Source organism: Notamacropus eugenii, chromosome 3 (genome assembly GCF_028372415.1).
Source record: "Notamacropus eugenii isolate mMacEug1 chromosome 3, mMacEug1.pri_v2, whole genome shotgun sequence".
NCBI classification, from domain to species: Eukaryota; Metazoa; Chordata; class Mammalia; order Diprotodontia; family Macropodidae; genus Notamacropus; species Notamacropus eugenii.
In genome coordinates, this window is record NC_092874.1 from 200,136,078 (window position 1) to 200,149,131 (window position 13,054).

Sequence of the window (13,054 nt, forward strand, 5' to 3'; positions counted from 1 at the left end):
TTATGTGGGGTGTGTCTGCATGAGGTTCATTCAGCAAGTGCAGTGCCTTCTCCAGGTAACTCTAGGTCATTTTTCTTGGCTAGTTCCAGCTAGCTGTAGATTTGGCTCCTTTATCAAAAACTTTGTAATTTTCTGAAGGCTACTGTCTGTCTTTTGATTGGTTAAGTCCACCTGCAGTCTGCTAGCCTTCTTATTATCTGACTTCTTCTCAATGACTTTGTCAACTAACAATAACTTACTGTGGAAACTTAACTTCTGCTGTCTCTCACACCAGTAAGTCACATGACAAACCCAGAGTCAGAGAAGCTGCGGCCACTTGAAGTAGTTCCTTATTCTTGAATATCCTTTCTGTGCTGTGGTTACTAACCCTCCTTTTGTTAACTGCTAAATGACTTAGACATGCCTATTTTATTTCAGTTCTAAACCTGAATTGCTAAAGTGGCTTGAGTCAGAACAGATCAGTCACCATGATTAGATCAGAATGATTGAAGGGGGAAGGGCTATGCAGAGGAAGAATAATCCCAAATGACCAGATGCCATGATATGGGAGCCTAGCATCCTTTGACCACCATGATTCTGGTGGTGTTTCTGCCTTTGATTGCATACTGACAGGCAGATCCCACTGACCTGGAGAGATTAGTAAACTGTGGACACAACTAGAAACAGATGTGAATGTGTCCTGTGCATTTAAAACCCTTGCCTAAAAATGATAACTTTTGTTAATTGAATTTTTGAAATTTTTATATTTGGTGTGGGAGAGTGACCTCCAAGTCCACCAGTTATGGGAGGCCTGGTCCTCCCTAATGACTTTTAATATGAGGATCATCTAAATGATTTGCTGGGTGCATTATATTTACTATTTAGGAGGTCTTTAAGACTCTTTGGTTCCAGGCACTAGGTAGATTCTTAAAAGGACCATGCTTGGGTCTTCCCAGAATCCTAAAGACCTTTCAAAAACTGAAGACATGGATATATGTGCTAAATGCATTTCCACTTGATTCGTTGAGGACATTTTGAAAGGAGAGACAGCTACAGCTTTTGACGTTTCTCCAGAATGGTTAGCTATAATAATGCTATTTCTCACTGGGACCTTGAGTAAGAACTGGGTAGGGCACCTCTGTGGTAAGGACTCTGTCTATCCTCTTCCATTGTAGCTAAAATAACACCTCTTTACAAATGGCAGCTAAGGCACCTAAATGAGTCTGCTTTGTGTATCTTCTGAGCCCAAGTGAGTAAAGAACAGTTCTGAGACTGACATTCTTGTAGACTTGAGTGCTTGGCCTCAGCATCCCAGGAAAGCTTAGTGGTACTCAGGCCCTAATACAGGGTATGAGTACTTAGGCTTCAGCTGGGTAAGGGTCCTGACCAGACCCTAGAAGAGTGGGATAGTATTCAACCCAAGTATAGAGGAGTAGTGGAAGTACCTGTGGTCCCTGGCAAAGGGAATAGATGCTTAAGCTTCAGTAGTATGCAGCAACATGGAGCCTGAAATGGGTACTGGCATGGGACACACATAGCAAGTCCAGCATAGCCTTTGGCATTATGATCTGGAATTGATTAGGCCTTTCCACACTACTGCTACTAGAAAACCTAGTTATCAACACCTAGTTCCTTCCCAGGAAGGGCTTAAAAGACTAAAGGGTTGAATTTGTACTGTGAAGTTTGGATTCAGTCAAAGGGCCACACTTGAGAACCTAAAGGGCCACATGTGGCCTCAAGGCTGCAGGTTCCACCACCCCTGAAAAGACTTTGCCACAAAAGGGGGTACTTCATAGGAGCAGCATTTATTTATTAAGCATTTAAAAATCATCAACAAACAGAAATATTCCATTATAAAAAGAAGAATAAAGAAGACTGTTTGTGAAACCATGAGCTGTTACATGTAGATTGTTTTTAAAAGGTGTTATGCAGTCATGTCTTCATGACTCAGTTTGGTGTTTTCTTGGCAAAAACTGGAGTGGTTTGCCATTTCCTTCTCTAGCTCATGTTTTACAGATGAAGAACTGGGGCAAACACGGTTAGGTGACCTGCCCAAGGTAAAGTAAGCATCTGAGGCCAGAGTTGAACTCATAAATATGAGTCTTTTTGACTCTAGGCCCAGCACACTATCTACTGCACCACCTAGTTACATGGCCCACCCCCTCCCCACCTAGCTATGTATACTATATTTACATAACTATGTCTATTACATAGTTAGGTATGTTAGATTTAACCAGTACTTACAAAATGGTCCTGTTTCCCTTTTTGTACTTTTTTGTTTGGGCTTTGTCTATATTTTTTCAGTTTGCTGATGTTCTTTTTTGGGTAACTTTGTTATGTCTCACTGTTTCCTGCCCACTCTGACATCCTCCCTCATAGCAAATAAGTCCAATAAAGCAAAATATATCCCCACATTGGCCAGTAGGGGAAAATATGGATCTCATTCTTCATTTTCAGCCTATCTCCTCTCTGCCAAGAGACAGCTACGCTAGCTCCATTATTGGATTTCTTCTGACGTCATCCTCAGGCACAGAATTAACCAGCATTCTGTTGTCTTTCAAAGGTGTTTTCCTTAGGAATCACTTTGTTATCCTCCTAGAGGTGTTCTGAGTCTGATCAAATGCTTCATCCAAAAGACACTAGCCATTCCTGCCCTGATTTATGGCTGAGAAAGTAAAGAGAAACGCTCAAGTTTGAAACAAGAGAAGTAACAGGCCGAGAAAGAGGCTTATTTGCAAAACAAACAAACTAACAAACTTGGGGAAGAAAGTCAAAATTGGGGTGTGTATGGGTGCAGAAAGATGATAAGCCAATAAACTATGTATGTATGTGTGTGTATGAGTGTGTGTGTGTGTGTGTGTGTGTGTGTGTGTGTGTTAAAGGCAGGGAGCAAAGTCTTTTCTTTGTGTTGAGGACTTTCTCACTTGCCACTATCAAATAGCTGCTTATCACTGACAAATCATTCTTCTCCATCTGTCTTTTCAGTAATTAGTTGGTCTATCCTCACTATGTTGGTTTTCCGCTCACACATTAAGTAATGCTTGTCCTCACAGAGTGAAGTATAAATTTTTCCCTTAAGAAAGTATGCACAATGCTGATCTTTTTCATTTCCTAGAAGGTTAAACCTGTGGGAGGAAAAGGTAAGTAAAAGTTAATAAAAACTGTAACTTAATTAAAACGTTAAAGCTAAAAGTTAATTAAAAAGCAAAGAGGAAATACTTATTTGATCACCATCATATGATAATGTATTAGATTTAAGACGTAGACCTTCCCCTCAAACAGGTTAGTCTCATTGAAGAGACAAGCAAATGCAATTGATATGTGAAAATTTGAGGAATAACAAGACAAGACAATATGTCAGGAAATGTCAAAGAGATATTATAAGAGTTCAAGGGAGAGAGAAACCACTATGGATTGGACTGCAAGGAAGACTGCATAAAGAGGTCTGTATGTGTGTGTATGTGTGTAGGGGATGACATGATCAGATTTACACTTTAGGAAAACCACTTTGGCAGATGGATTGGACAGGGGCAAGAATATAAACAGGGAGACTCATTAACAGAGTATTATAATAATCCTATTGAGAAGTGAAGAGGTCCTGAATTGAGGGTATGACTGTGTGGGTAGAGAGAAGGTGATAGATGTGACGGAGGTTGTGGAAGTAGAAACCACAATATCTGACAGATGATTTGGTATACCAGAGATAACAAGAAAGTTCCCGACTTTCTTGTGACTGGAAGGACAGTGTTGTCCTTGACAGTAATGGTGAAGTTTGGTAAAAGGGTGGGTTTTGGGAAAAGAAGATGAATTCTCTTTGGAACACATTAAGTTGAAATGCCTACAAGATACCCGATTCAAATGTCCAAAAGGCATTTGGTGACATAGAACTAAAACTCAAGAAAGACTAGGAATAAATCTAGCAATCATCTGAATAAAGATGATAGTTTGACCCACGGTAGCTGATGAGATCACTAAGAGGTTCGAGGAGGGATCCTTAAGATATCCTCATCATTAAGAAATTCTGTCCTGGGCCCAATTCTTGTCTCCCTCTACATTACCTTATTTGGTGACCTCTTCAGCTTCCATGGATTTTAGTGACCATCTCCATGCTAATGATTTTCAAATCTACCTACCTACCCTACTATACTCTCTGTTGACTTCGGGTCTTGCAGCTCCAACTGCCTATTGGACATCTCAAACTAGTTGCCCAGTAGACATCTAAACTCAACATGTCCAAAATGGAACTAATTATCTTTCCTGCTAAACTCTCCCTTCCTCCCATTTTCCTTATTACTGTAGAGGGCAGCACTATCCTTCTATTCCCTAAGGTTCACAACCTAGCATTCATCCTGGATCATCTCTTTTCTCTTGTTCTCTATATCCAGTCTATTGTCAAGGTCTGGTTATTTTTGCAGCACCTCTTAAAAATACCCCTTTCTTTTCTCTGACACTGCCATCATTCTGGTATATGTCCTTATCACTGCATGTTTGGACTATCAAAACAACCTGCTAATGGGTGTGTCTATCTCAAGTTTCTTCCACTCCAATGCATCCTTTATTCAGCCACTGAAATGATTTTCTTAAAGTGCAAGTCTGACTATGGCATCCCTCCTACCCAATCAATTCTAGTAGCTCTCTGATATCTCCAGGATCAAATATAAAACACTCTGTTTAGCATTCAAAGCCCTTCATAACATAGCTCCCTATCTTTTTAGTCTTCTTACACCTTAATTCCCTACATGTACTAGTAATCCAGTGATACTGCCCTCCTTGCTAGTCTATGAATAAGATATTACTACTCTCAGCTTCAGGCATTTTCTCTGCTGTCCACCATGACTGAAATGTTCTCTCTCTTCAACACCACATGCTGCCTGCCCTGACTTTCCTTAAGTCTCAACTAAAATTCCATCTTCTACAAGGAAGTCTTATTCTAATACCTTCCCTCTCTCAGTTATTTCCCACTTATCCTGTACTGGTATGTTTGTATATATTTGCTTGCTGTCTCTCTCATTAAATTGTGAACTCTTTGAGAATGAGGGCTCTCTTTTGCCTCTTTTTGTAACCCCAGTACTTAGCATAGTATCTAAACATAGTAGGCACTTAATAAATGCTTATTGGTTGTTTTATTGATAGATAATTATCTACCAAGGGAGAATGAGGAAGAAAGGACAAAAAGGCTAAAGCAGGGGTGGGGAACCTGTGGCCTCAAGGCCATATGTGACCCTCTAGGTCCTCAAGGGTGGTCATTTGACTGAATCCAAATTTCACAGAACAAATCCCCTTAATAAAAGGATTTGTTTTGTAAAACTTAGACTCAGTCAAAAGGCTACACTTGAGGACCTAGAGGGTCACATGTGGCCTCAAGGCTGCAGGTTTCCCACCTCTAGCTAAAGCAAAAAGTTTATGCTGGGGATCAAGATGACATGATATAGGTTGGGGCCAGCTTGTAGAGGATCTTGAATGTTAGGCAATCTTTCAGACCCCAATCTATGAGATATTTCAATTAGAAATAGCTTTCTGGTGTTATCATTGAATTGTCTTGCAAGTTTTATCTACTTCAGACATGGAATAAAGTAACAAGTAGAAGAGGGAAAATAGCAAAAACATAAGAGAATAGTTAGGAGGAGTGTAATTCTTTAAGCATGCCAAAGGAACAAAACATCTAGTTATGTCTTAATTGTTGATGTCTAGTGACTTACACACTTTTAGAGAGGGATGAGCCATCTTCCCAAAACCAAATTCCATCAGAGTTTCTACGGGATAGTCCAATCCATCGAATATAAGAAGTTCTTCCTTTGATGAAATCCTAAAAGGAACACATGAAGTCCTACTAGTCAGAGTAACTCATGGTGGGGATAGTTACTTAAGATTCCACCATAGCAAAGATAGGAAAATGAGTTGGTGGATTGAATGAAGTAGACTACAGAAGTCTATTAGAGTTCCAAGGTTTGTGGTTTTAGAATGAGAAAGATCCCATGATCTGAGAACTCTAAACAATTGATCTATTACTATAACTCTAGCAGAGTCTGTTGGTAAGATGATCTCTCACAGTTTATACATCAGGTTATTGTGTTTGTCCATCGTTTTTAAAGAGGACTATAACATCAGGAAAATGATGACATGACTTACAGTTGACTTTGATTTGAGTGGGGGAGACACCAAAGATAGAATACAAGCATGGAATGGAATTAAGTTAACGAGATAGATGCTAGATAGGATGAGGGGAAAGGCATATTTTGAGGCTTGAATACTTTTTGAATTGTGTGGTAGGATACATGACTTCATCTGACATCACTTTGGTAGCCATGTACAGAGTGGATTGGAATGGAGAGCTACTTGAATTAGGGAGACTCTTGCAAAGATCCAATAAAGGGGTGTTGAGGGCCTGAACTAGGGTGGTGACTCTGGGGGTATAGAGAGCGGGACAAAAGGACAAAGGAAAATCTCCTAGGAATAAAATATGGCACAGGTTATTTGGCAGGTATCTAATGTCTGAGGTTACTGTTCTACCACCCATAATCACTTATAAGAACCATGATATAAGTGACAATGAGCTGCCCTTCACAACCTGTTGAGCATCCTTTTTTTCCAGATGCAAAAGCCTTTCTCCTTGCAAAACAAAACAAACAAAACAAAATCCCTCAAAAATATGACTCCAGCTCACCATTCATTATAGAACTATTTCATCCACTTTTTGTTTGTTTGGGGTGTTTTTTGGAGGCAATTGGGGTTAAGTGATGGCTGGATTTGAACTCAGGTCCTCCTAACCCCAGGGCTGGTGCTCCATCCTCTTTGCTACCTAACTTTCACCAATCTACTGTCAGTGTCCTTATTGTCATAGAGGTGGAAGAGAGCTCAGAAGTTACTGAGTTTAATCCTTAACTAAGTAGAAATTCTATCTAAGATAAATCATAAATCATCCTCAATAAGTGCTCATTTTTTGCCCTCTCTTTTTATACCTATTTTTCTACCAAAATTACCTCATTTCATTTTCAGACCACTTTGTCTGAGGATCCTCCCTCCTCATATTAGATTGAATTCTTCCCTATAACTTTTAGTCACTGGGAATACTTCTTTATTCTTCACATATATCTATATGTATATAGATATAGAGGGGTATGTGTGTGTGTGTGTGTGTGTGTGTGTGTGTGTGTGTGTGTGTACATTTTTCAGGTAGGTATCTCTCACCTAACTTTGGCCTTGAAGATTTTTACAGAAACTCAAAGGAGTTTTTAGAAATACAGGTGATAAAATTCCACTCTATTCCCCTGTTAACTGATATGGGAGTTTCAAAGCATCTTCTGTGTTGCCTGACTGGAGAGAAAGAGAAATCCATAAAAGCCAAGAAAGACTTTGCCGTAGAGGTTTCAGCAGTCCCAGGCAAAGTGAGAGGATATTGTTTACCAGTTTCTTAGGAACATCCTACACCCTTTAGGCAGGCCACCTTTTGAGGAATCAAGGGGAGTCAGCATGCTAACCTAACCATTTCAAGTCTTTTCTCAGTCTCCCTATAGTATTCATTATGGTGATCTTTCTGAAGTGGGATGAGACTTCAATATCCTTACCAAAGTATCCTGACTGGTTATCTTCAGAAGAGTGGCATTCCTTTCAGTGCAATATCGTTTGCTCTCTGCCCACGTCAGATTGTGTCTGAAGAAACCATAGCACTTGTCTCCATGATATCTCCAGTTGTTGTCACAGAGGTAACATTTGTGATCTATAGTAGAAACCAGAGCAAAGGTACCTTCTCAGTCTAGCTATGGTTTCCAACTCTGGATATTGGAGTCTCTCTCAGATCTCAAGACTCCAAAGGAGCCCTCTGGAAAAGCCAGAGGGGATGGACTTTAAAGAAGATAATGAGTCCCTAGATACACTTACCCACAGACTTTTGACTAAGCCCTTGACAGAAGATTTTTGCTACTTTCTGGAGAATCTCTGAGAGATTTCCATTCTGGGTAGGAAGGTAATCTTGCTGTTTGAAGACGGGAGAAGCTGGGGAAGGGGGATTTGAAAGAAATTCAATAAAGTTAGTTTATAATGAATCAAAGGCCTTTTTATGAATCAAATAGTTGTTAATCCCTGGAGAATTTATAACACACATATAGGATAAGCAGTTCTGTAGAGGGATCAAGGGACAAAGAAAGTCTAGAATATAACACAGCTGTTACTCAAATGATTGGAGAATCTAGATAACAAATGTTAACAAAATATGTAAAAGTTCCATTGTTCCCTGCCCTAATCAGAACACATTTGGAGTATTTCATTCAATTTTGGGTACCATTTTTTAAGAAGGACCTTGATAAATTTTAGAGTGTCCAGATAGGAGGGCCATGATGATGAAGGGCCTTGAAATTGTCATAGCTACTTTCAAGCATGTGAAAAGGATTAGCCTGCTTTGCCTATGCTAGCTAAGAGCAATGAGTGGAAATTGCAAGGAGGAAAATTTAGTCATGAAGGAAAAATTGTATTAATTGCTGTTTGGTTGTTTCAGTTGTGTCCAACTTTTTGTAGACTCATTTGGGGTTTGGTTTGCCATTTCCTTCTCCAGCTCATTTGACAGCTGATGAAACTGTGGGGAACAGGGTTAAGTGACCTGCCCAGGGTCACACAGCAAGTAAGTGTCTGAGGTCACATTTGAACTCAGGAAGGTGAATGTTCCTGACTCCAGACCCAGTGTTCTATCTACTGCACTACCTAGATACTTCTCTTATTAATTAGACTTGCACAAAAGAAGAATGGCCTGCCTCAGAAATTATTAGGTTCTGTCTCACTATGAGCTGTCAAAAAAAGGGGATGACTTTGTAGAGGGATTCTCAATCAGATTTGGGTTAAAATAATAACTATAGCTAAGTTTCCAAAGTGCTCTATGAATATTATCACACTTGATCCTCATAACAACCCTGGGAGGTGGGAGGTGCAGATGAAGAAACTAAGTCAAACAGAGGTTAAATGACTTGATCAGCTTCTGAGGTCAGATTTGAACTTGAGTCTTTCTGTTCTAGGACCAGTGTTTTCTATCTACTGTGCCCCTTAGGTGACGTCAAAGGCTTCTGAAGTTCCTTCCACTTGTGCTATTCTATGACAGAAACCCAGAATAAAAGGTGAAGAATCAAATGACCTCTACAAAATAGGCAAATCAATCAATACACATTTGCATGACCCCTAGCCTGTGATAAGCGCTATGCTTGGTGCTGAGGACAAAGAAGAAAGAAAAAATGTGTCTCCTATCAAAGAAGAATTTATAACATATTACAGGAAATGCCCTGTGTTTCCATGGTGGCAGACCACTAACCAGAGTAAGGGAGGTAGATGAGTATTGATGACAGGTACAATTCCAGAAAATCAATCTAACTAACAAATTATCTCATGAGTATTTACTCAATAGACCAGGATTTTGGCAAAATGCCAAATAGTGAAATCTCAGAGTTAAAAAGCAACACGAAAGGTTTTCCAGTCCAATTCATTCTTCTAGAACCTTCCTACCTAAATCCATAGATGAATAGTTATCCAGCTTCCAATTTAAGGTCCCCAGTGATAGGGAACTCATTAGTTTCTTGAATGAATATATTCTGACACTAGAAAACTAATTAATAAATAAGAGAAAGCCTAAAAAAAAAGAGACAACCAGATGGTACAGTAGATAGAGCACTGGGCTTGGAATCAGGAAGACTCATCTTCCTGAGGTCAACGGTTATTAGCTATGTGACCCTGGGCAAGTCACTTAACCCTGTTTATCTCTTTTATTCCTCATTTTCAAAATTAGTTGGAGAAGGAAACAGCAAACCACTCCAACATCTGCTGAGAAAAGCCTAAAATGGCATCACAGAGAGTTGGATATTAACCTAAAGGCTCTCTTCTGGACCTTCCTGGCTTAAGAGTGATTATCAATAGTAACTATTGCTATTTCCCTCCCAACCTAATGGATGCCTTTCTTTTCTTTGCCTCATTAAAGGGTCCATGCCCTGGCTACTTCTTAAACAGGCTTATTCAATGAATGCACTTTACCTCTCCCTAAGTGAGTACCTAAATAGACCTTGGCCTAAAGAGGCCAAGGTCTCCCAGTGCATCCTGGGTCATCTCTAGTCATCCTGATGAATATCTGGTCACTGGATTCAGATGGCTCTGGAGGAGAAGTGAGGCTGGTGACCTGCACAGCCCTCTCTCACTCAAAACAAAGTCAATTGCAAGTCATGTCATCATTTCTCTGATGGCATGGTCTTCTTCGGCAACAAAGGACAATCACACAGCAACAACAACCAAACAGCAACGATGAAAAGTTAAACCAGAACAAGGAGGACACCTTCCCCTCTAGATCTCTGGAATCACATTACTACATGTAAATTGGGGTTGAAAAACCCTCTGTTTTCATTTTCTTGGTGTTTGGAATCTTGCTTCTCTAAAAAGGCCTAAATGTGGTGAGAGGTTCTTCACAGAGGTAAGGTCCCTATGATGGGGTATAAATGGATGTTATAAGGATAGATAAACAGGTGAATTGTAAGTTGGAACTTTTTTCCCCCAGCCCAATCTTGGGGGCCAATTGATACTTACACATTATTCCTAGAGTCACCAGACCAGCTGTCAGCCCTAGGCACACGAACAGCAGCGTTAGAGCCATTGGACGCCATACAGGAGAAATACTGGGTTCAACTATGGGCAATCAGCAAGAGAGCAGAGTCAGAGAACAGCACACATGTCCTGGAAACACAAGCTAGGGGCTTCTCCTTACCTTCCCAGGAGCTGACCAGATATAGAGGCAGCTCCAGAGACCAAGCTTGCCTCTTGTCTCCTGTTTATCTGCATTTCCACACCCCTCTCCAGGATATGCTGTTCCCCTGTTGTATGCCTATACCTTTCCTCTTAACCTTGCATCTATGACACGGGCTAAAACTGCTGCTTATGGGATTAAAGAAGGGAGAGCTATCCTACACCTTTAGCTACGGAGAGCTTTATTTCATTTTCTCCTTTCCTGAGTCTCATCAATAGGGATATCATTAAAGCTAAGCTAAGAGTGAAGGGAATGACTCTCCAGTATGAATTTCTGATCATTCCCACACATTACTCTCACTGGTAAGTAGGCTTCATTTTCCCTTAATAATAAGATACCTTCAAAGCTGATTTTAGGTTGGGTAGAGTGGAACTTATTAGGCAACTACAAAGGAATCATCCATATTATCTGAGTGTATAGATAAGGGAGGTACAACAAGAGTAGGTTTTGGAACCCAATGTGGGGTCAGCTTTTGACTGTAATTTACTAACACTGAGATCTTGGACAATCACTGAATCTCCTTGAGTTTCAATTTCAACTGTAAGATGAGGGGTTAGAAACAAAATAGTCTCTGCTCTCAGGTACTTTGCATTCTTCACTAAATACTATGCTTCTCAGACAAGTATGTGATCACTTGACCTCAAAGATACCTGCCAGCTCTAACTCTTTGATCCTATGATCATCTCTCTCAATGGTCTCACTGTTACTGACAGAAAGAGAGAACGGCCTGCCTGGGAAGTTATTAGGCTCTGTCTCACTATAAACTGTCAAGCAAAGGTGGAAGATAATGTCCAAATAAGTAGTTATGTTATTAATTTTAAAAACTGATCTGTCTTTTGGAGTCTTCCTCAAAGGACATAAGTTCAACAAGGCACTTTTCTTTTCAACTATCTCTCTTCCAAATAAGTCTGTACCCCATGTCTGGATACTACATAACCTCTAGACTGGCATATTATTTGACTGGGGGAAAAATAGATCACAATTACATAATACTTTAAATTTTGCAAAACAACATATACATATATATGTTTGTGTGTATCACTATATCTATACACATATGCATATGTATGTGTACATATGTACACGTACATACATAAATACAGACATAGATAGATAAAATCTGATTGATTCTCACAATATCCTGTAAGGTAATTTCTATTGTTATCTCCATTTTACAGATGAGGAAATAAAGGCTTAGAAAAGTTAAGTGATTTGTACATCTAATCTCTGAGACAGGACCTCAGATCTTCCTCATTCCAAGTCCAGCCCCTTTATCCACTATATCATGCTATTTCTACTAAACACACACCAGTGCCACCAACACACATGTTATGTAAATCTAGAGATGGGATCTGTGATTTCATTGATATAGGGAACTCCCAGATGAGAAAACTCCTTCTACCAAAAAAAGGGGCACTTTCTTCACAATTTATAAGACATACCTGGAATACTAAGAGGTTACCTCTTTGACTATCATACAACTTGGACATGTAAGAAATGAGAATTGACTCAATTCTTGGCTTCAAGACCAGCTCTCTACACCATGCTGTCTATATGAAAAATACAGACATATGAAAATATTGGCATATCCATAAATGTATATAGGTGACACTTTTTTTTTAAAAGGGGGGGCACTTTTCTCAATAACTGCTGGAATTAGAATAAGCTTAATCTGCTGACTCTTACAATGACCAAGAATATTTGAATTCCTACCTCCAAATCCTGAAGTCACAATTGATGTTCTTGATTTAAAATTTAATGTGATGTATCCATCTTCATCCTGCATGTCTTTTCCTTTGCTGGATTATAGAGCTTAACAGATTGCCGCACCAGAGAGCACAGACCACTTTCACAGTCCCAAGACCAATGTCTGTCTTTCTCTAGTCTTCCTTACTTTTGCTCCTCATCAGTACGGAGGAGTCACCTACAGGCTGAATATATTATGCCTCTTTCAGGAAGTCCTCCCATGGATACTCAGAGATATGCTGGCCTTGACACAGAGCAAAAGGAACTTTTGGTACGGAAACAGATGGAATGAACTCTTCCTTTTTTCTTATCTCTAGTGAGTGACAGAAGCATTCCATTACATGTATCTTTCCAAAGAACCAATTCTATTTCTCTTTCTCTCTTTCTGTCATTTCTTTCTCCTTTCACTCTTCTTTTTTTCTTCCTTCCTTCCATCCTTTCGTCCTTCCTTCCTTCTTTCCTTTTGAAGAAGCAGAATGACCTAGGTTATAACACGAATTTCTCCACAAATTATCATAGGGCAAAACTCTTATTTGAATTTAGAACACAGATATTGATCTTGGA

The 13,054-nt window shown here is 39.7% G+C and overlaps 1 protein-coding gene across 1 annotated transcript; it reads right to left on the reverse strand.

The window, feature by feature from the left end:
* Positions 1-1,765: 1,765 nt before the first annotated feature.
* Positions 1,766-12,766, reverse strand: LOC140533776 (C-type lectin domain family 1 member B-like). Its single transcript, XM_072653958.1, has 6 exons — positions 12,458-12,766; positions 10,528-10,626; positions 7,858-7,971; positions 7,545-7,696; positions 5,679-5,785; positions 1,766-3,104 (listed from the first exon to the last, which is right to left on the reverse strand). The coding sequence occupies exons 1-6, from the start codon at positions 12,528-12,530 to the stop codon at positions 2,939-2,941; spliced, it is 711 nt and encodes a 236-aa protein (XP_072510059.1). The 5' UTR covers positions 12,531-12,766; the 3' UTR covers positions 1,766-2,938.
* Between the last annotated feature and the right edge of the window lie 288 nt (positions 12,767-13,054).

Bases quoted from the DNA above. Each gene is read 5' to 3' on its own strand.
- LOC140533776 (XM_072653958.1), bottom strand. From the start codon at position 12,530: ATGCAGGATGAAGATGGATACATCACATTAAATTTTAAATCAAGAACA. The intron at 10,627-12,457 runs GTAGGAATTCAA...GATTGCCCATAG, and splicing joins TGTGACTTCAGGATTTGGAG to TTGAACCCAGTATTTCTCCT. The intron at 5,786-7,544 runs GTAAGGATATTG...TGTTCCTTTTAG, and splicing joins TAACCAGTCAGGATACTTTG to GATTTCATCAAAGGAAGAAC.